The sequence below is a fragment of the Dreissena polymorpha genome, chromosome 12, assembly GCF_020536995.1.
Source record: "Dreissena polymorpha isolate Duluth1 chromosome 12, UMN_Dpol_1.0, whole genome shotgun sequence".
Classification (NCBI taxonomy): Eukaryota; Metazoa; Mollusca; class Bivalvia; order Myida; family Dreissenidae; genus Dreissena; species Dreissena polymorpha.
The window spans coordinates 26,573,033-26,597,548 of NC_068366.1; the positions used below are offsets into that span (position 1 = coordinate 26,573,033).

Sequence of the window (24,516 nt, forward strand, 5' to 3'; positions counted from 1 at the left end):
TCCATAAATCTCAACCTTTACTTAAAACAACAACAACAAATTACAAAGGTCACTGTCCTTGTAAGATTTATGTATGATCTCTATAATTTCTACAACATATATCATTTCCCACTTTTTTGTCATTTAATTTCAGCGTTTGTCGGGTCGACATGCACTGGGGTGACCTTTCTAATGTGTACCATGTCCAGTATCCTAAGTGACAGAATTGGAATACGTCCGACAGCGGTCACAGGTGCCGTACTGTCCACAATCGGACTCGCGTGCAGCATGTTCATCCAGAAGCTGGAACTTCTTTACCTTACATATGGTCTCATATTAGGGCTTGGATCTTCGATGGTGTATTCACCATCACTCGTCATTCTTGGGCATTACTTCAAAAAGCACATGGGGCTCGTGAATGGAATAGTGGCGTTTGGAAGTTCCCTGTTTACCATTTGCCTCACCAGGATATTACCTCTTTTGCTGGAGAGCATTGGAATCAAGTACTGCTTCCTGTTCCTATCAGGGCTCCATTGCATGCTCATTTTGTTCACGTTGACGTGGAAACCGATGTACCAGCATGATCGCCATCTGGTCTCTCTAACGTTGTCAACCGAAAGCGTGTACCAGCATTGCGAGGATTGCTGCACGTGGACAAAAAGATTCCTTAATGTGAAAATCTGGAAGAATAGAGCGTATGTGATCTATATAGTGTCACTTGGTGTAGCCTTGTTTGGATACTTTGTACCCTTCTTCCATCTGGTATGTATTGTTTTGTTTAGTTAATCCTAAAACAATGTTATATGTAGCAAAATGAGACCTTTCTCTTAAATAAACATTATGATAATCAATGATCTGATTTTTTAAAAAGCAGGGCTATAGATAACTTTGGGGTAGATTGGGTAATCAACCCCCTGTTTTTGACAACAATAGGATTTTTGTAAATTCAATAGAGTTTTAGCACAAATTTTCACCCCCCTTCTTTTGAGCTTCATTTGGTTTTTCACCCCCGGTTTTTTAACTCATTTGGGTAATTTAGGGAATGACATATATAATATAATAAAAATCTACTATTAGGTTACTCTATTATTTATACAAATGGAATTCAAAAAGGTACCTGTACATAACAACAAACAATTACTGAATTTCTGATCAAAGTCTGGTCCTTAAATTGTACACTAGGTGTTTTTTTTTTTTGCCATTCTAATAAAAAAAATCACTTACACTCCCAATAACCTTTTTTTTTTAGGTTTAATAACCTCGTTCAAAATCTCAGATAATAACGGGCGAACTACATTCTCAGGAGAAAAGATCAAATCTTGCAACAGATCTTTCTGCAAAGTAGCACAGAAGAGTTCGATTTCCCCAATATTCTGGGGTAAATACCTGTCTAAAGTGTTTGTTTGTGTAACTACTCTCTTTTTACGTCCACCAGTGGCCATTTTGATTATTTCAGAAAATGAAAGTAAAAATCAGATGGGTTTACAAATAATTACAATAATACCCCAAAGATTGATAACTGCTGGAAAGACTGCCTTCTTTTCTTCATAGGACGGCATATAAATTATCCGGTACATTTTTGTACAGAAAATAACGAGTCTAAAAAATACGCCCGGTGTTCGTAAGAATTGCGTTTCGTGACGCAAGGTTTTTTTACGGGAATTACGTTATTAAATTTGTATTTGCATTTTTGTACACTTTATTTTGAATTTAATTACATTTTTGGTTATTTTAATTGCGTAATAACGCAAATACGCTTACTATCTATAGCCCTGAAAAAGTAAAGGAGTACCTCTGTATGTTTGAATTGTTATCGTTTTTGCTACAAAATATGTCTGAAATATCATAAAATAATAATATTTAATATAAGGCGCATATAACTGTGATGAGTTTCTTTAGACGATCTTAACAATTATATAAAAAATTCTATAGTGAAGATTTGCTGCCAATCTGGCTATAAAGAATACCTAGTAAATAAGCATTTTGCAAAAGTATCTGAAAATTTAAATGTGATAATATTTGATAATATGTCCAAATTATTTCAGCAGATTTAGTATCCATTCATACTTTTTGCCATTGGTTGTTCTAATATGAAAAATTTTAATAATTGGCATGCTGCTTGGTAATTCTACTTGAAGGTTGTTTATAGTATCAAAGTGTGAAAGGTGCAGGTAATGGGGTGTATGACTGATATGTGGGGTTGAATGACCGATATGTACAGAATGTACTGTGAAACCATTATTAATCGTCAGGCATTAATTTTCATAAATTTCGTCAGTCGACCGATCAGCGAATTTAAGATCCTAACTAACAATCATGCTCTATGTTTGAACAAAAACAAACACTAAGTTGAACAATATTTTAAAACTTTACCGTAGACATGAGGCATTAAATTCCACCATAATCCATGCACACATTCACTGCTGTTTCGTAATCAAGATTAATCCGGTTTTGACACAAAGGGATGTAAATTACACAAGGTACTTAACTGACACGTTACACTTCTTTAAAACGCGTGTGCATTACAGCTGTATCGAATGCGTTGACTTCGTTTATGTAGATTGGTAATGAATTAGCGCTAATTGTTAATAACTTTATTACCCATTAGGTGCATTGTGTTTTTCAGGGGTGTTGCATATTAGCCATCACGCAGCGAATGCCGATGAAAGACAATAAACCAAATGAAAAGATGACGATGTGTGATCAACATGCGTATTTATCACAAATTAATAAAGAATATTTTAATTGCTGTTTGTTGTTTGATTGTTTGCGTTTAACCACACTTATTACTATTTTATATGTATCAATTTATTTATTTTTAAATTATTGACATTATTGATTTATATACCGGTAGTTTACTTTTTAAGAACAAACACACACATAGAGTTTATAATTTTAATGTTGATATCAGAATAAAAAAGCATTTTATTTGAAAAAAAACACTTAACAAACTGGAACCTCTTTCGTATAACACAAACAGTTTTAAAACGGTATTGACAGCATTTTAATAAAAATCATACCAGTTAGATCCCACTTGTCCGCTAATCATAACAATGAACGTGAGAATGACATGCATAAAGAGGGTCCATTACTGTCCCTTGATCACAAAAGACTACCGGTAGTTAATTGGCATGTGACAAACAGGCCCCACCTACTGCAGTGATTCTCTAGTGTGTTCCCGCATTCGTACCACGATTTTTCGCAACTGCGATTGATCGCGAATATGTATTACACACAAATCGGATATTGACTAACGCATTTTTTTAAATATCAAAATCAGAAATCGGCGAATTTAAGTGCTGACGAAATCGTCATTTTTATAAAAATGACAAAATTTTGTGCTGTCGAAAATAAATGGTTTCACAGTAACTGATAGGTACAGAGTATAACTGATGAGTGGGGGTGTATGACCGATAGGTACACAGAGCTCCAGATAAGGTTTTGTGAAATTCTTAACGTTACTACCAGATCTTCAAAATTAATTCTTAACTCTGAAATTTTATTCTTAACGTTACTACCGGTACTAAGTTTTGGAAAATAATTCTTAACTTTTCTAAATGACCTAAAAATAAATAATAATGGTTATTTTTATGCAAAAATCAAAATAAACATACTAGCAACTTTATTTATACGAGTTCAACAGTATTATACAATTTTATTTTTCAAATACCTTCATATGCCCAAACTGTGCTTAGATCGCATGCCATCGATGAATTTTTACATATTTCACAATTAAAACGGGTCTCCCCTTCAATCTTTTCAACGATTAGCCACGGGAATTGTCCCTTCCACTTGTTCAATGTTTCTTTTGTTTAAGTTTGGACCCGTTGTGTCGCCTTTTTTTTTAGCTTTTTCAGACTGTGTTGGCAACTGAACATACAACATCGTATAAGATCTTTTCTATAATGTCTTTCTTAACATTTAACTTCGGCTCACTTTGCGTACGATATGTTAAAGCGCGTTTTTGCACTCTTAGCAGTTTTTTAAGACGCTCTCTGGGCACCGCCATTGTTTTTGACAGAGAGACTGTACACGCCGCCTATTTGAAAAAATGCGCTTTGTTAAACAAACCCGATAACCATTGTATATAAGCACCAAAAAGATCTTTAATACGCAAAATTATCTTTAAAAAATCGATACAAACCGATGTAAAAATTATATTTGTAACTTGATTTCGTAATTCTTAATGGTACGACAAGATTTTAAAATAAATACGTAATGGACTTGAAAAATATTAGTAATTACGAAAATACGACCCTTATCTGGAGCTCTGGTACAGAGTATAACTGAAAGGTACAGAGTATAACTGATAGGTACAGAGTATAACTGATAGGTACACAGTTTAACTGATAGGTACAGAGTATAACTGATAGGTACAGAGTATAACTGATAGGTACAGAGTATAACTGATAGGTACAGAGTATGACTGATAGGTACAGAGTATAACTGACTTGTATACATTCCTTTGTAATTATGGTGTTTTATTGTTGTTTTATAATTGCTTCAGGATTTTATGAAAATGTTTCCATGTTATTAATTATTTCTTTATCTAAAGTTCAAATTTATGCATAAAAACACATATGTAGCATACTGCCGTTATTATGTTCAGAACATATATATGCTATAACAAGAGAAGTGTTTGTCAGAAACACAATGCCCCCTAATGCGCCGCTCCATGTGATACACATTATGCCAAATATCAAGTTGCTATGTTCAATATTTCAAAAGTTATTGCATAACTATACTGTATTAAAGTTTTGAATTTTTGACCTTTGACCTTGAAGGATGACCTTGACCTTTCACCACTCAAAATGTGCAGCTCCATGAGATACACATACATGCCAAATATCAAGTTGCTATGTACAATATTTCAAAAGTTATTGCAAAACTTTATGATATTAAAGTTTTAATTTTTGACCTTTGACCTTGAAGGATGACCTTGACAAAATGTGCAGCTCCATGAGATACACATACATGCCAAATATCAAGTTGCTTTGTTCAATATTTCAAAAGTTATTGCAAAACTTTACTGTATTAAAGTTTTTAATTTTTGACCTTTGACCTTGAAGGATGACCTTGACCTTGACCTTTCACCACTCAAAATGTGCAGCTCCATGAGATACACATGCATGCCAAATATCAAGTTGCTATATTAAATATTTCAAAAGTAATTGCAAAACTTTATGATATTTAAGTTATAAATTTTTTACCTTTGACTTTAAAGGATGACCTTGACCTTTCACCACTCAAAATGTGCAGCTCCATGAGATAAACATGAATGCCAAATATCAAGTTGATATGTTCAATATTTCAAAAGTTATTGCAAAACTTTACTGTAACCTTAAAGTTTTGGGACAGAATGACAGACAGACAGGCCAAAAACAATATACCCCCGATCTATTGATCCGATGGCATAAAAAATACAAGAAAAGATAGTATTAAAACTAAGAATCAATCAATGCTTAAACAGGGCTTTTAACAGTTATTAAATTATATTCTTTCACAGGGAAAATTGTTCCTACGCTAATTTTGACAAGGGATTAGTTCATACGTTTTTTTAACTACCCGGACATTCATTCACACGCTATTTAGACATCCCGGACAGACTTTCCAACATTATTTTGAAAGACCGGATGTATATACTCCTACATAGTTTTAACGCCCAGAATTCTGGCAAATTACAGATCTCAGTGTAAGTCGATATATTTGATTATTTTTAACGTTATCATGATCACAATAAAATCCTACAACAGTATAAAATATACACAATATAACATATACACAAAATATGAGAACATTATTTTTAACTATTTCAATAACGACATATTAAATTATATTCTTAGGATGAAGGCTTTTAACATTTATTAAATTATGTAAATTACAAGAACATTTATTTAATTATTTAAATTACAAGATAATGTGAATTACAAGAAAAGATACTATTAAAACGGAGAATCAATACGTTGCTTTTAACATTAATTAAAATATATTCTTAGTATTTATTAAATTATGCAAATTACAAGATTATGTAAGTTACAAGAACATTTATTAAATTATGTTAATTACAAGATTATTTAAATTACAAGAAAAGATAGTATTAAAACTAAGAATCAATAAATGTTTATGTTAATTACAAGATTATTTAAATTACAAGAAAAGATAGTATTTAATGCATACACATACTTAATTAATATAAATCTTCCGACAAAACGTCTTCTTAAGAAAATATAGTTTGACTATGTATGTATAGATATTGACAAGGTAAATCACTTGCCATTTTCTAAAGCAACGGAAGTGCGTCATTATGCATAATTAAATCGCTGTCACCCTGCTCGCATATTGAAATGCGCGCACGAAATAACTCACCTATTGTAAAAACTTGTGAACACACTAAAAGTCACAGATTTTATCTACTAATCATGAAACTCCCTGAGAACATTTTTTCTAATAATATCTTCTACCAAGGTACATATGAATAACTTGGACACTAAGAAGTGGGGCAGTTTTTCAATTACATGGCTATAAGGAAAACCCAAGTAAATGTTACAAGTCACAATGTTATCTGGTAGTAAATGTTACAAGTCACAATGTTACAAGTCACAATGTAACAAGTCACAATGTTATCTGATAGTTCAATCACCATGATAAAACTGGCTCAGATATTTCTTCTGGGATGAGTTAGAAACTGGGTCTGTCCTTTAAAAAGGAGCTGCTTGGGTTTCTTTTATTGCTATAGTTAAAAATTATACCAGCTGAGAACAGTTTTGTTTATATGCGTTTCAGGTGAGCGCCCAAGGGCCTTTGGTCCCCTTTTCCTATTTTAGACTCGCATACTATATACAGCAATGCACTATTATTTGGACATCTATTTGATGACTCAGGTTCAAATAAAACAGGTCATGTCTCTTAACTTTCTTACAGATTTGTAAGCAGTTAATCTCATTAGATTGACCTACTTTTAAAGAAATTAAGAGCGACTTTATCACAGATAGATACACCTTTGATTTGCTTGATTGTCACTATCAGAGACATACCAGTGCATGCATTTTATTACCAATTAAGGTTTAGGGGCCAGATCATTTATGACCCTAGAAACCACAAGAGTTCTGTTTGTCCATCAGCTTAACAAATAGATATATCAATAGATCAGTGAAATACTTATGATGGTAACTACAATAGTAATAATACTTCAGTAACAGATGTGATACACTGAGATAAAGATATTGCCTTAGTTCTTTTGTATTTGAGACCATTTCCATAAATAATAAAGAAGTATTTATTACAGTTTTAAAGCTCTTTTTCAATAGATTACTAAAAAAAAACTTTAAAAAGTTTATCAATTACAGAATCATGATTGATTTAATATAGAATAGCTTAAATTCTTCCTTTGTCATGTTTAAATACTACAATTTTCAATCGACCAGTATTGACCAATAATGACCAGTATTGACCGGTTTTAACCTGGTATTGACCGCCGGCCCGGTCAATACTCAATTGACCGGTCAATATGCCAACCCTGAGTAGTACGGGTATTACAATGTTACATACATTTATCACTCTCCCTTAACCATTTACCACTTAGATTTGTATTTTGACGCATTTGTAGTACCTTAGAAAGTTACATTTACATGTAAAAAAATTAAATATACCTTTCTTACTAAATTCAAGTTTTAAAGGCTTCATTTCAAACCCTTAATTACTGATGAGCAGCAAACAAAGCATAAAACCTCAACAGACTGCAGTGTTTTTTTCATTCAAAATCAGGTCCTGTAACCAGACCCATTCTCAATGGAAAAAAGTAGGGATGGCAACGGTTATTCAGTTAACCGGTTAACCGTTTCTTAAGGAGGTTAACCCGTTACAAAATTAATATTCGGTTACTCTTGTAGAAAACACAATTTTCGGTTGAACGAAATAAACGCTCAAATCGTTTAGTTTTGTTTTACTTCATTTCACTGTATTGGCTAATCCGCTTATCTTATCTCAAATTATTGCCAATTACCACCCTGTGATTCCCCTCTGTGGATCAAAAGCGATTAGAGTTGTAAACCATCGGAGTGCAGCGGATTAATGAGAAGGAACAAAAGCAATAAGCACCTACTCTGTAGTGTGTTTGTTTAGCACTTTACATTCTATTGTGTTTCAATTATTCACATATTGATAAATTTAAATAATAAACCGACCAATTAGGCTTGTCAATTTAATAGCACATTTGACTGCCACATGTCCTTTTTTATAAATATTACATCAACGTGAATATCCGGTATAAACTCCGTCCAACTTGTTCAGATATCACATATATTAAATAATATTTTACATGAACATTTTTGTTTGTTGTTGTTTGGTGCTTTTTTTGGATTAACACATGATATGTCACAATTTACACGTGCGGTGAAGTATTCCATGGTGTTGACTACCATTGCTTGATAAAATCAATAAAGCTGGACACTGTGATTACACCCGATCACTTTTTTTTACAACTATTGCAAACTTAAACGCCCTAATAAAGACATTGAGTATAAACAGGCCTTTAAACAACAGAGGTTTGGAAACCACTATGCCCATTGGAAAATATATTTACGCTAATTGACAATTGTTGTTAATCAGCAAACTGTTAATGCACATAATTCTTAAAGAATAATAATTGTTAATCAAATACGAAATAATTCAAATTCTGCACTAGCTTTTATTGATCAAGATGTATAACAATAATTATGTGTGAATGACATGAAGGTAATATTACACCAAGGAAATATCACAGTTCACCCACAAGCATGTAAAAAATGTCGGAAATGACTTTCGGAAATGATAAAGTATTAGAATCAAAATGTAAAATATTAAATTTAGAATTTGAATTCCCAATTGTTTAAAAATGTATACGTTTTCGGATGTTTTTTTTCCATTTATGTGGTACAATGACAGTCAGTTAACCGCTCGAATATCGAAACAGGTTAACCAGTTACGGATTTACTTAGGTTTGCCATCCCTAAAAAAAGTATATATTTTTCCCAAATGGGAGCTAAAAATTCCCAATGGAAGGTTTCCAAAAAAAATATATAATTAAATATTTTGTTTAGATCTCAATATTTTGTTCATCTCCAATCCATATATCCTGAACCTTAGTAAATATAATGCTGTACACACTTGTATCCTCGATTTTGAAGCAATTTTTTATCAAAACAACAACAACACTAATTTCCCAAATTTTAGTCAAAACACAGCAAATTTTCCCAATCTAAAGGGACCCAGCCCCATTCCCAAAACGGTGAAAAAAACACTGGACTGTGAGTTACTCGCAGGCTGTTCTGGTTTAATGCTGGTTGCAAAAGCCATTTTCACTTTGCTCTTTATGGGTGGAAACTTTGAAAAGGGTTAATGTTATTTATGACTGTACACAAATACTTCATAATATCATTGGCTGTGTGACATTAATTTTGAGGGTGGACTAATCTTGAAAATAAGATCCCAAAGAAATTAATACCCAAAGTTTACATTTTATTAGACCTTCCTTTTATAATCTTTGTCAGAACATTTTCCCCATTGATATAGCAACCATTTTTGAAAATTGGTTATGTGGGGCCAATACATGTAGGTCAAAGGCTTTTTAACAGTAAAGAGGCCCCATTTATTGCAAAATCTTCATGAAACTTGGTCACTAGCTAGGTATTTCTTAAAAGAATGCATGTGAACCAGAGCTCCAGATAAGGGTCGTATTTTCGTAATTACGAATTATTTTCAAGTCCGTTACGTATTTATTTTAAAATCTTGTCGTACCATTAAGAATTTCAAAATCAAGTTACGAATATTATTTTTACATCGGTTCGTATCGATTTTTATTGAGTTCGTTTCGCGTATTAAAGATCTTTGCGGTGCTTATATAGAATGGTTATCGGGTTTGTATAACAAAGCGCATTTTTTCCAAAAAAGGGGCGTATACAGTCTATCTGTCAAAAAACAATGGCGGCGCCCAGAGAACGTCCTAAAAAACTGCAAAGCGTCCAAAAACACGCTTTTAACATATTGTACGCAAAGTGAGCTGAAGTTAAATGTTTAGAAAGACATTATAGAAAAGATCTTATACGATGTTGAATGTTCAGTTGCCGACACAGTCGGAAAAGCTAAACAAAAGCGCGACACGACGTGTCAAAACTTAAACACAAAAAAAAAACATTGAACGAGTGGATAGGAAAAGTCCCATGGCTAATTGTTGAAAAGATTGATGGGGAGACCCGTTTTAATTGTGAAATATGTCAAAATTCATCTAAGGCATACAATCTAAGCACAGTTTGGGCATAGGAAGGTATTTGAAAAAAAACATTGTTTAATACTGAAAAGACACTGTTTAACTCGCATAAATAAAGTTGCTAGTATGTTTATTTTGTGTGTTTTTTTGCATGAAAATAACCATTATTTTTTTTTTTAGGTAATTTAGAAAAAATAAGAATTATTTTCCAAAACTTAGTAGTAACGTTAAGAATAAAATTTCAGAGTTAAGAATTCTTTTTGAAAATCTGGTAGTAATTTAAGAATTTCACAAAACCTTATCTGGAGCTCTGTGAACACTCTAGAGGTCACATTTATTGCCAAATCAGCATGAAACTGAATATTCAGAACATTAGTCACAATGTTGTATCGACCCAGTTCAAAAGTGGATCACATGTGGTAAAACATATGTAACTTGATCTATTTTAAAGGAAAAGCTTGTGACACAATATTCGAGAAAATTTGTAAGAACATTATGTTCCCATGAAATCTTGGACAAGTTTAAACACTGGGTCATGTGAGTTCTAAAAATAGATCGCAAGGTCAGATTTTAAAAAAGAACACCTAAGAGCAGCGCTTCCACTAGCTTTCAAAAGTTGGAAGTCCTGACTTCCGAGCCTTAAATTTTTTACGTCCCAGATAGTACAGTTGGAATCCGAATTTTATTTCAATGAATACTTTAGTAAACCCTACAGTGTGTGTTGATTGCAGGATACATACATGTTCCGTTCCAACACTATCCAATACTATATAATCCAGTATAATTGCGATTTCAATGTTCAAAATAAAAACATGACCAGTATTGAAGCTAATGTGTTTAAGGATTTTATAAACACTGTGTTGAATAATTTCGTAAATATAAATATTGGCTATATTTTGAAAATGTACAGAAAGATTGTATATCGGAACTACTCGGCCTTTTGCTGAAATGTTTTCAAGCCTAGGCTGAGTAATAACAATTGCAAATAGGGACTGATAATTGTGTGCCTCACATGTTCAATATCAGGGAATCGGGTATTGCACTTAACAGTTAACTCCTTCTTTGTTCACTGTTAAAGATTTGAGTGGCAGAGCTATTCACATGTTATAACATGATTAGTATAGCATGACTTGATCCCTAATTAAAGGAAGCCTTTTATTTGCAAGAAGGTGTTGTTTTATGGCTTCTTGACCAGAAACAGTTTTCCTTTTATGACGTCAAAGTGATGAAAAATATCAAGCAAGTTAGTCCCTTATTGGTCAACAGATCTTTTAAAGTTACCCCCAAGTGGTCGCTGAATCTAAGATTCGGGCATGGAATTTCAGTAATATAAGTGGTAGCCAGTCTCGTAAGACAAAAGTGGTGTAATACAATTTCAAAATAGTGTGAAAATGCTCGGGGCCAATTAAAAGTGATCGCAGATGACAAAGGTCACTTAATTAAAGTGGTCGCATCTTCAAGATTGACTGTAGTATAGTTCTTTGGAATCTCAGGGGAGTGCTTAAGGACCTTATGCCCTCTTGTATCAACTTATGCCAATTTTTCATCCTGTTTCTTGTAGCCCAAGTACACTGCTGACAACTTCCCAGGTGCAGATGGTAGTCTTTTAATCCTGTCGCTAAGCATCACATCAGGTGTCAGTAGAATCTTGTGCGGAAAAATCGCGGACACGCAATGGGTGAGCAGAATCAAAATGCAGCAGCTGGCTTTTCTAGTTTTGGGTATTTCGACAGCGTGTATTCCATTTGCGTCCAAGTTTGGAGCGCTCATTGGGATCAGCCTCTTAATGGGGGTCTGTGATGGGGTGTTTGTGTGCCTACTGGGCCCCATCGCATTTGACATCGTGGGACCTGCGGAGGCCTCGCAGGCTATTGGCTTCCTATTGGGCATCTTCAGCATCCCTTTCACAGTAGGACCACCTCTGGCAGGTGAGTTTGCTTACCATGCAATTTTGTTGTCCCCTACCGGTTTCAATGGTTTGCTCTCTGTGCGTCTGTCTGTCTGTGAGTCTATCTGTCTGTCACTCTTTTCTGGATCCTGCGATAACTTTAAAAGTGTTCATATTTTTTCATGAAACTTAAAACATGGATAGATGGCAATATGGAAATGATGCACGTCATTTCATTTTGTTCTTACATCAAAAATTCTGGTTGCTATGGCAACAAATATATAAAAAAATGAAAAAAAAAATCTGACAATGATGGAGCCGGTAGGGGACATATATTGCTTGGCAATAGTCTTGTTTATTCATTTTCGGCTCAGATGTACATTTTCTTCCCCTTTGAAGTTAATTAGAAAATCTGATTAAATTAAAGATCTTTATAGATAGATTCAAGTTTTAAAGGCTAGCTTAGAACCCTTAAATACTGATGAGCAGCAAACAGAATAAAACCTGAACAGACAGTGAATAACTTACAGGCTGTTCTGTTTTATGCTGGTTTATTTTATCTTCTTGCTTTGTATGTCTTTAGATGTTTGAGACACCCTTGTGTTGATTTCTTGGGACGAAACAATACTTGGTGTCTTTTGAAATATTTTGAGAATGTTCCTGTCAGTGAAAAAAGAACTGGGAACTTCAAGCCACAAGATCTGATTCACCATAGCAACCTTGGAATAATATATCATACCCCACACAACAATGCCCAGACATAATGTGTGAGATGATAGTTGGCCAATGAAATGTTGACTTTGTGTAGGTAAACTGTTAAATTTTTAAGCATCATTTAATTATTGTTAAAGTTCATTTGAAAAAAAACCATCTTGAAGTTCAATTGTGACATTAACAACTATGTTACAGAGTTTGCCTACATGGCTTAAGTTAATTTATGACCAAATATAAAGCACCTAGACTTGGCTTCATTATTTCAAATACCACTTAACTGCCTAAAGTGGTTGCACTCTTGTAACTACATAATCTTTATAATATAGCTTTTTAAAGGTTACAGTTACTGAGCTGTTATGGACTAATAGTATCTACAACATGTGTTTTCCTCCTAGAACCATAGGTTTCAGGGCCCTCAATCTATCAAATCTGCCGCCGAATTTCGGCGGCAGTCCCCCATCTGAAAAGTATACTATTTTGGGGGAAAATTCCCCCTAAAAAAAAAAAAAATTTTTTTTTTTTTTTTTTTTTTTTTTTTTTTTTTAAGATATGTGTCATCTCATGATTATTATATCTCAATTCTATTTCAATTTAATCTTTTCAAACATACTAAATTATGAAAAATGCAATGAATTCAGTGAAAACATGTACAAATGTAATAATGAGAGAGTAAGTAAAAAAATCCCCCAAAAGGGGAAACACCGCAAAAATTCCCCCTCCTAAGGGCTGCAGACCCCTTCCCCCAAAGTAGTGTGAGGGCGCTGGGTTTAAATCCATTTATTTTTCTATGAATTTAAAACTGATTATTTTAATATTGGTTGGAAATCTTTCATTTTACCGGAAGTTAGATTGCAACAAAAGCCTATTGGTTATTAAGACATTCTTGAGTCCATTTCATTGGTACAAACCAATTTTGGTGTCTTTTGGCCAGTCCCAAATTTGAGATCAAACCAAGGACATCTTTGCTACTGGGACATATAATTTGCACAATGGCAAATTCATGACAACAAATAAAGTTGTGAATTATAAAACAGGTATAATGGTAATTTCTTCCAGTGTTGTATGATCACTGTTTCACTTTCTCATGCACTTTATTTGTATGATATCTTAATAGTTGAATTAAATGGTTACAGATGTGGACTGATAACAAGTTAGCTAAGGTTATCGCAGGCAGTGTCTGAATTACAACGGTTTCAGATAACTATAGAATATAAATAATTGTTATCATATGCCATGTAAGATGCTTTACTTACATAGGGGTATTTTAAAATAAGTGGTGCAGAGCTCCCTATAAGATTTAAACAGAACTAGTCCCACACATCCTTGATCTGCCATGCCAATAATATATAGACCCCAAAACAACAATGCAAAAAATGACCGTATTTGACATCTGGTATAAATAAAAAAGGCCATGCTCTGTGAAAAAGAGATTTAATGCATGTGCGGAAAGTGTTGTCTCAGATTAGCCTCTGCAGTATGCACAGGCTAATCAGGGACGACACTTTCCGCTTTTATGATATTTTTCCTTTAAAGTAAGTCTGTTTTAGCAAATATCGAATTTAAGAAGAAAGTGTAGTCCCTGATTATCCTGTGCTGACTGCACAGGCTTATCTGGGACAACACTTTACACACATGCATTAAACCCCCTTTTCACAGAGAGCAGCTGGAATGTATTAATAAAATTGAAAAAAATGCAAGTGTATGTTCTGTAGAGACAGCACGACATGCTAGGATGTTCCTTTGAAAGTTTGATAACGGTTATTACATGTGAGTGCTCAGATCCTGTTTTGTTTACCATATATTTGATGAAATCTTAATACTATCTTAGAAAATACATTGTTAAAAAAAGAGTACACAGCTGAAATTCTGAATCAGAAGATCTTATATATCCCATCAATCCGAGAATGAGTGCTAGCTTTAACATCATTTTGTGAGGTTTTATGATGTTCGCAGTCAACAAATTTTTGCCCTTAGGGGATACTTATTATGTTATTTTAAGCATGTTTTATACAATGTACAAATTTAAAAAGACTTTATGCAGATCAGATAAAATATCCAGTTTCAACACCATGTAGATTTTGTGTAAGTAGTAGGGAGATTTGTCGTGAAGTTGACTCATAAATTATGGGTACTGTTTGGTAAAACTCTGACCATCCATTATTGTTAAATATTGGTCTGTCACATGGTACAAATGGCGTCAACTGATTGGATTATGTAAATAGGTACCGGGTATATAATAATAAATTCTACATAACAACCATGTAACAGTCAATAAATATCACCTGACGACTTTGAGACAATACTGACACAATTGATTTATTTTTTGATAAGATGGAACATCCATAAATCCTAAATGTACACATAAGGCACTTGTAGGATATCTCACCCAAAGACACCAAGTAATGGTAATATCCAGGAAACGGGCTCAAGAGCTTTTCAATAAGCCTCAGGCTTTGATACAATCAAGAATTTTATTTTTTTTAAGTTTAAAGGGGCCTAAAATTTCACGCTTTGGTAAATTGACAAAATTGAAAAAAGTTGTTTCAGATTCGCAAATTTTCGATTTAGTTATGATATTTGTGAGGAAACAGTAATACTGAACATTTACCATGCTCTAAAATATCCATTGTGTGCGTCTTTTGATGATTTAAAAACCTGAAAATTATAAAGCGTTGCAACGTGAAACCATTTAATAATTTGGAGAGTTCTGTTGTTGTCGTCGTATTTTTTTATACTACGTGGACTGCATATTATGAGGTAATAAATACAATTCAAATGGTATAAGAGCGGATAGTCTAGTGGATAGAGCGGTACACTTTTGCTCCATGGCTCCAGGGGTCAGTGGTTCGAGCCCCTTTGAGGGTTACTTTTTTAAAATTCTGAAATTGTATTATTTTTTTTTTACTGGAGCTTTTTAGACCCAATGTTTACATTTATCAATATAAAGCATTTAATGACTTAACTTCAAAACATGCCAAAATCTGTGAAAAGGCCCCTTTAAACTGAAGGAAACTGCAAGACTTTGTATTTTCACCAATATTTGTCAATGCATTTATAGGTATTATTTAATGTGTACCTAATATGCAAGGCCACGCCTCATCTGGAGCTCTACTGGATATAATAACTATGTTTAAAAATATGAGTTCACTTACAGTACATACAATGGGTTTACCAATGAGGTATGTTGTATAACATGTAAACTGCCCTGCCTTTAAGTATTTTTGATGCATTGACCTACAAACAATGAAACCTTCATTTGGTTTGGTTATGCATAATGCTGACATGTTTTTCAAAACTGTAACAGAATTTTCAGCAATCTACTCTTTTCATGACTCAAATGACACCATTATTGAACACACACTTTTCAGAACAATTAAATTATATAATGTAATAATGTAAGTGTAATAGTGTAATGCAAATGCTTCAAAGTTCCGCCCCGGATCAGTCTGAGCAGTCTGCAAATTTATAGTAAGAAGAATTTATTATTAACAGAAAAAGTATTACAAGAAAGAATTGTCCTCCTGAATTAGCAGTGCCGCCAGCATTATGCTGATTTTAGGCAGACATATATGTGCGGATTGCACATACTGATATAGGCAGACTGAATTGTGTAGACTGCATAGGCTGATATGAGACGACTGAACTGTGCAGACTGCATAAGTTGATATGAGACAGACTGAACTGTGTAGACTGCATAGACTGATATGAGACAGACTGACCTATGCAGACAGCATAGGCTGATATGAGTTAGACTGCTCTGTGTAGACTGCATAGGCTGATATGAGACAGAATAGTCTGTGTAGACTGCTTATATGAGACAGACTGATCTGTGTAGACTGCATAGACTGGTATGAGACAGACTGATCTGTGTAGACTGCATAGGCTGATATGGGACAGACTGATCTGTGTAGACTGCATAGACTGATATGAGACAGACTGAATTGTGTAGACAGCAGAGGCTGATATGACTCAGACTGATCTGTGTAGACTACATAGGCTGATATGGGACAGACTGATCTGTGTAGACTGCATAGACTGATATGAGACAGACTGATATTTGCAGACTGCATAGGCTGATATGAGTCAGACTGAACTGTGCATACTGCATAGGCTGATATGAGACAGAATGAACTGTGCATACTGCATAGGCTGATATGGGACAGGACAGACTGATCTGTGAAGACTGCATAGGCTCATATAAGACAGACTGATCCGTGATGACTTCATAGGCTGATATGAGGCAGACTGAACTGTGCAAACTGCATAGGCTGATATGGGACAGACTGATATGTGCAGACTGCATAGGCTGATATGGGACAGACTGATCTGTGTAGACTGCATAGGCTGATTAGAGTCAGACTGATCTGTTTAGACTGCATAGGCTAATTATGTTACATACTGATCTGTGTAGACTGCATAAGGTGATATGGGACAGACTGAACTGTGTTGACTGCATAGGTTAATATGGGACAGACTAAAAAATGTGTAGACTGCATAGGCTGATTAGAGTCAGACTAATCTGTTTAGACTGCATAGGCTGATATGGGACAGACTGATCTGTGTAGACTGCATAGGCTGATATGAGACAGACTAGTCTGTGTAGACCGCATAGGCTGATTAGAGTCAGACTGATCTGTGTAGACTGCATAGGCTGATATGGGACCAGACTAATCTTTGTAGACTGCATAGGCTGATATGGGACAGACTGATCTGTGTATACTGCATAGGCTGATATGAGACAGACTGATCTGTGTAGACTGCATAGGCTGATATGGGACAGACTGATCTGTGTAGACTGCATAGGCTGATATGAGACAAACTGATCTGTGTAGACTGCATAGGCTGATATGGGACAGACTGATCTGTGTATACTGCATAGGCTGATATGAGACAGACTGATCTGTGTATACTGCATAGGCTGATATGAGACAGACTGATCTGTGTATACTGCATAGGCTGATATGGGACAGACTGATCTGTGTATACTGCATAGGCTGATATGGGACAGACTGATCTGTGTAGACTGCATAGGCTGATATGAGACAGACTGATCTGTGTATACTGCATAGGCTGATATGGGACAGACTGATCTGTGTAGACTGCAGAGGCTGATATGAGACAGACTAGTCTGTGTAGACCGCATAGGCTGATTAGAGTCAGACTGATCTGTGTAGACTGCATAGGCTGATATGGGACCAGACTAATCTTTGTAGACTGCATAGGCTGATATGGGACAGACTGATCTGTGAAAATTGCAAAGGCTGATATGAGACAAACTGATCTGTGTAGACTGCATAGGCTGGTATGAGACAGACTGATCTGTGTAGACTGCATAGGCTGATATGAGACAAACTGATCTGTGTACACTGCATAGGCTTATATGAGACAAACTGATCTGTGTAGACTGCATAGGCTTATATGAGACAGACTGATCTGTGTACACTGCATAGGCTGATATGAGACAAACTGATCTGTGTACACTGCATAGGCTTATATGAGACAAACTGATCTGTGTAGACTGCATAGACTGATATGAGACAAACTGATCTGTGTACACTGCATAGGCTTATATGAGTCAGACTGATCTGTGTAGAATGCATAGACTGATATGGGGCAGACTGAACTGTGTAGATTGCATAGGCTGATATGAGACAAACTGATCTGTGTACACTGCATAGGCTTATATGAGACAAACTGATCTGTGTAGACTGCATAGACTGATATGAGACAAACTGATCTGTGTACACTGCATAGGCTTATATGAGTCAGACTGATCTGTGTAGACTGCATAGGCTGGTATGAGACAAACTGATCTGTGTACACTGCATAGGCTTATATGAGTCAGACTGATCTGTGTAGATTGCAGAGGCTGATATGGGGCAGACTGAACTGTGCAGACTGCATAGGCTGATATGAGACAAACTGATCTGTGTAGACTGCATAGGCTGATATGAGACAAACTGATCTGTGTACACTGCATAGGCTTATATGAGTCAGACTGATCTGTGTAGATTGCATAGACTGATATGGGGCAGACTGAACTGTGTAGATTGCATAGGCTGATATTGGACAGACTGAACTGTGTAGACTGCATAGGCTGATATGAGACAGACGGATCTGTGAAAATTGCAAAGGCTGATATGAGACAAACTGATCTGTGTACACTACATAGGCTGATATGAGACAAACTGATCTGTGTACACTGCATATGCTGATATGAGACAAACTGATCTGTGTACACTGCATAGGCTGATATGAGACAGACTGATCTGTGTAGTCTGCATAGGCTTATATGAGACAGACTGATCTGTGCAGACTGCATAAGCTGATATGAGACAAACTGATCTGTGTAGACTGCATAGGCTGATATGAGACAGACTGATCTGTGCAGACTGCATATGCTGATATGAGACAAACTGATCTGTGTACACTGCATAGGCTGATATGAGACAAACTGATCTGTGTAGTCTGCATAGGCTTATATGAGACAGACTGATCTGTGCAGACTGCATATGCTGATATGAGACAAACTGATCTGTGCAGTCTGCATAAGCTGATATGAGACAAACTGATCTGTGTAGACTGCATAGGCTGATATGAGACAGACTGACTGTGCAGACTGCATATGCTGATATGAGACAGACTGATCTGTGCAGACTGCATAGGCTGATATGAGACAAACTGATCTGTGTAGACTGCATAGGCTGATATGGGACAGACTGAATTGTGCAGACTGCATAGGCTGATATGGGACAGACTGAATTGTGCAGACTGCATAGGCTGATATGGGACAGACTGATTCGTGTAGACTGCATAGGCTGATATGGGACAGACTGAATTGTGTAGATTGCATAGGCTGATATGGGACTGACTAATATATGAAGACTGCATAGGCTGATATGAGACGACTGAACTGTGTAGACTGCATAGGCTTATATGGGACAAACTGATCTGTGCAGACTACATAGGCTGATATGAGACAGACTGATCAGTGTAGTCTGCATAGGCTGATATGAGACAGACTGATCTGTGTAGATTGCATAGGCTAATATGAGACAGACTGATCTGTGCAGACTGCAAAGGCTGATATGGGACAGACTGAATTGTGCAGACTGCATAGGCTGATATGGGACAGACTGAATTGTGCAGACTGCATAGGCTGATATGGGACAGACTGATCTGTGTAGACTGCATAGGCTGATATGAGACAGACTGATCTGTGTAGACTACATAGGCTGATATGGGACAGACTGAATTGTGCAGGCTGCATAGGCTGATATGAGACAGACTGATCAGTGTAGACTGCATAGGCTGATATGAGACAGACTGATCTGTGTAGATTGCATAGGCTGATATGAGACAGACTGATCTGTGCAGACTGCATAGGCTGATATGGGACAGACTGAATTGTGCAGACTGCATAGGCTAATATGGGACAGACTGAATTGTGCAGACTGCATAGGCTGATATGGGACAGACTGATCTGTGTAGACTGCATAGGCTGATATGAGACAGACTGATCTGTGTAGACTACATAGGCTGATATGGGACAGACTGAATTGTGCAGACTGCATAGGCTGATATGGGACAGATTGATCTGTGTATACTGCATAGGCTGATATGAGACAGACTGATCTGTGTAGACTGCATAGGCTGATATGGGACAGACTGAATTGTGCAGACTGCATAGGCTGATATGGGACTGACTAATATATGAAGACTGCATAGGCTGATATGAGACGACTGAACTGTGTAGACTGCATAGGCTTATATGGAACAAACTGATCTGTGCAGACTGCATAGGCTGATATGGGACAGACTGAATTGTGCAGACTGCATATGCTGATATGAGACTGACTGATCTGTGTAGACTGCATAGGCTGATATGAGACAGACTGATCTGTGTAGACTTTATAGGCTGATATGAGACAAACTGATCTGTGCAGACTACATAGGCTGATATGAGACAGACTGATCTGTGCAGACTGCATATTCTGATATGAGAGAAACTGATCTGTGCAGACTACATAGGCTGATATGAGACAAACTGATCTGTGTAGATTGCATAGGCTGATATGAGACAGACTGATCTGTGTAGATTGCATAGGCTGATATGAGACAGACTGATCTGTGTAGATTGCATAGGCTAATATGGGACACACTGATATGTGAAGACTGCAGAGGCTGATATTGGGGAGACAGATCTGTATAGACTACACAGGCTGATATAGGACAGATTTATCTGTGCAGAATGTACAGGCTGATATGGGACAAACAGATCGATGCAGACAAGATAGGCTGATATTTGACCGACTGATGGAAGTCAACTGCATAGGCTGATATTGAAAACACAGATATATGCAAACTTCACGGGCTGATATGTGCAGACTTCACAGACTGATATGTGCAGACTTCACAGGCTGATATGGGACAGCCTGATCTATGCAGACTGGATAGGTTAAATTACGGCAACGACTGATACATGCAGACTGCTTACTGGGAGGCTGATTTTCAGTTAAGACTGATCTGTGCAGACTGCATAAGCTGATCTGGAACAAAGACTGATTTCGAGTGACACTAATATTATAATATGTGTGGTAATTAAGCCCACGTTTTCCTTGACATGCCTCATATAGAAGATTGGATGTATCTCTGTGGTTTCAGGCTGGATGTACGACTACTTTGGTGATTATAGAATAGCATTTCACATTGCTGGGGTGCCACCCATCCTAGGGGCCATCATCATGTTCCTCATTCCAAAACTGGACCAGGTAAGGGCTGTCACAATAAAAAGAACTTGAATAAACTTTGCTCTGAAAAAAAAAGGTTCTTATTAAAAGTGTGTAAAATGTCTTCCGAGATTAACCACAAAATTATGCAGTCCACACAAGCTAATCAGAGAAATTCTTTCTGGTTGGATGGTATTTTTTATTTAAAGGAAGTCTCTGTTTAGCAAAATCTAGTTTATACAGCAAGTGTCATCCCTGATTAGCCTGTTGAGACTGCGCAGGCTAATCTGGGATGACATTTTACACATATGCATTAAGCCCTGTTACCTCAGAGCGTGCCTAAAATGTTTCCTGTGGTTTCCAGTTTAACCCTTTGCATGTTGGGAAATTTGTTGTCTGCTAAAATGTCGTCTGCTCAATTTCTAAAATTAGCATTTTCTTTGATTATTTTCAAAGAATACTATCCAAAAAGCAAACAGTTTGGATCCTGATGAGACGCCACGTTCTGTGGCGTCTCATCTGGATCCAAACTGTTTGCAAAGGCCTTCAAAATTTGGTTCCCGCACTGAAAGAGTTAATGATTGTGCATAGAATGATTATTATTTATTTTGAAATGTGAGTGGAAGTGGTCCTTAACGTCTATTTCATGATATTTCAACCAAAGCATACTGGATCTTTAATTATGTCAACGTCATATTATAATGCTTAGTGACTACCAAATTCATCTGTTCTTTTTTATTGCTTGAATATTGAAATAAAGGTTTTGTGAATCTGAATAAAAATTACAAATTTAATGATCCCTAACTTACTTATAAATGGCATAATTGCTATTATTTGAGATACATTTGTAGTGTAAGGATGCCTTTTTGTTATTTCAGAGTTATCCAGCAGTTACAGAAGCAATGGAATTTGCATCTGTCTCAAATATAGATGTCTTCAAAGATGTTACAGGTTGGTTTAACTTACCTTAACTGTATTACATTAGAATTTAGGGTCAAACTTGTTAGATTTCAAATATAGCCAAGAAGAACAAGCTTATGAAACATTGTATGACATATTTAGCACAGGAAGAAATATATCATAATATATTTTTTTTTAACTTTGATAAAACTTGAACCAGATATATTTAATCCTTATATTGTCCAGTGTGGCTTAAGTCGTGCTTGTTTGGCGTACTTGGGTAGGTGCCGTGTATATAGTGATCAGTTTTCAGTCAACATCTTGAAAATCTTACCTTCCATGAAGGAATGGATCCAAAAAGTCTCTAATTGTTTAGGCAAATAACATATTGTTATAGTTTTTAAGTTTTCTAAGGTATTTTACCTGTTGTGCCATTTCTCCTGAGATTTTTAGCCACCTACAAGCTTTTAGAGAAAACTTAAATTATTTTGCATGTAAAATTCAGTTTGATTTGTTTGAACTATGCTTTAATGACCAAATAATATTTGCACATACATTTGTGTCCCCTACCAGTGAAACCGGAGGGAACTTATGGTTTGCACTCCATCTGTCTGTCTGTCAGTCAGTCTGTCAGTCTATCTGTCAATCTTTTCTGGATCCTGCGATAACTTTAAAAGTTCTTCATATTTTTTCATGAAACTTGAAACATGGATAGATGGCAATATGGACATTATGCATGTCATTTCATTTTGGTCCTACGTCAAGAATTCTGGTTGCTATGGCAACAAATAAAAAAAAATTACTGACAATGGTGGAGTTTCACCGATAGGGTACCATATTGCTTGTCATCTCTTTTTGTCCCCTCGCGGTGAAACCGGAGAGGACTTATGGTTTGCTCTCTGTCTGTCAGTCTGTTTGTCATACTTTTCTGGATCCTGCGATAACTTTTAAAGTTCTTCATATTTTTTCATGAAACTTGAAACATGGATAGATGGCAATATGGAGATTATGCAAGTCATTTCATTTTGGTCCTACATCAAGAATTCTGGTTGCTATGGCAACAAATAAAAAAAAATACTGACAATGGTCGAGTTTCACCTGTAGGGGACTATATTGCTTGGCAATCTCTTGTTTTGTAGTCAGCAGTCAAAAGTTAATCCTGCAATGTTTTATACAATCCTTCCTGATACAATGGGGAATTATGATAAAAAACATTGCATGAGCATGCTGCGTTACGCATACATTCAGGACACTTCACAATCCTCCTTTACAGCCATTTACAAGTAACATAGTACTTTTGGTAGAAGAGCACATGATGCTTACACAATACGTTTGAAAGTTCAATATTTATATATGCCTATCAATGTCATGACATATTTTCACATTCTTAAGGGTTGCTATGCATCTCAGATTACTCAGCAAGTGTTGTCAGTTGCGCAAAACACCAATAAAGACATGTTTTTATGCTCCCCCAAAATTAATTTTAGGGGGAGCATAATTATAGTCGCCGCTTCATCTGTCCGTGTGTGTATCTGTCTGTCCATCCATGCACATTTTTGTCCGGGCTATTTCTCAGCAACTAATGACTGGAATTCAATGAAACTTTATGGGAAGCTTCACTACCAAGAAGAGATGTGCATATTATCAGCGGGTTCTGGTCAGATGATTTTTCACAGAGTTATGGCCCTTTGAAATTTTCTATAAAAAAAAAATTGTCCCCCCAACTACTGTGCCCTCAAGACGTTTCCTTTTATCTGAATATATAGTGCAATATTGTGCCAAAAAAACCTTTGGGGAGCATCACCCGTCTCGGACGGTTTCTTGTTAATATTGTATTCAATCATATTAATTGCTATAAAAACTCGCTCACAGCTGCTGTTACCTGCTAATGGGTATGTCAATGACGCCACTTTTAGCTTGCAAGATAATTTTTTTGTAGGAAAAAGAAATATGGCGTCTATGATTTATATTTAAAATTGCAATATAAATTTTTCTCAAATCAGTATTAAGCGCTGCAAATTTTCTCATTGAAATTTGGGAGTAAAAAACTGCGCAATATACAT

The 24,516-nt window shown here is 35.8% G+C and overlaps 1 protein-coding gene across 1 annotated transcript in view; it reads left to right on the forward strand.

The window, feature by feature from the left end:
* LOC127853014 (monocarboxylate transporter 10-like) overlaps window positions 1-24,516 on the forward strand; it is a 42,826-nt gene that overhangs the window by 9,090 nt on the left and 9,220 nt on the right. Inside the window, exons 3-6 of the mRNA XM_052387131.1 lie at window positions 134-741; window positions 11,784-12,150; window positions 21,489-21,595; window positions 22,432-22,504. Of these exons, the coding sequence (XP_052243091.1) occupies window positions 134-741; window positions 11,784-12,150; window positions 21,489-21,595; window positions 22,432-22,504 (1,155 nt within the window). The remainder of the gene's footprint in view (window positions 1-133; window positions 742-11,783; window positions 12,151-21,488; window positions 21,596-22,431; window positions 22,505-24,516) is intronic.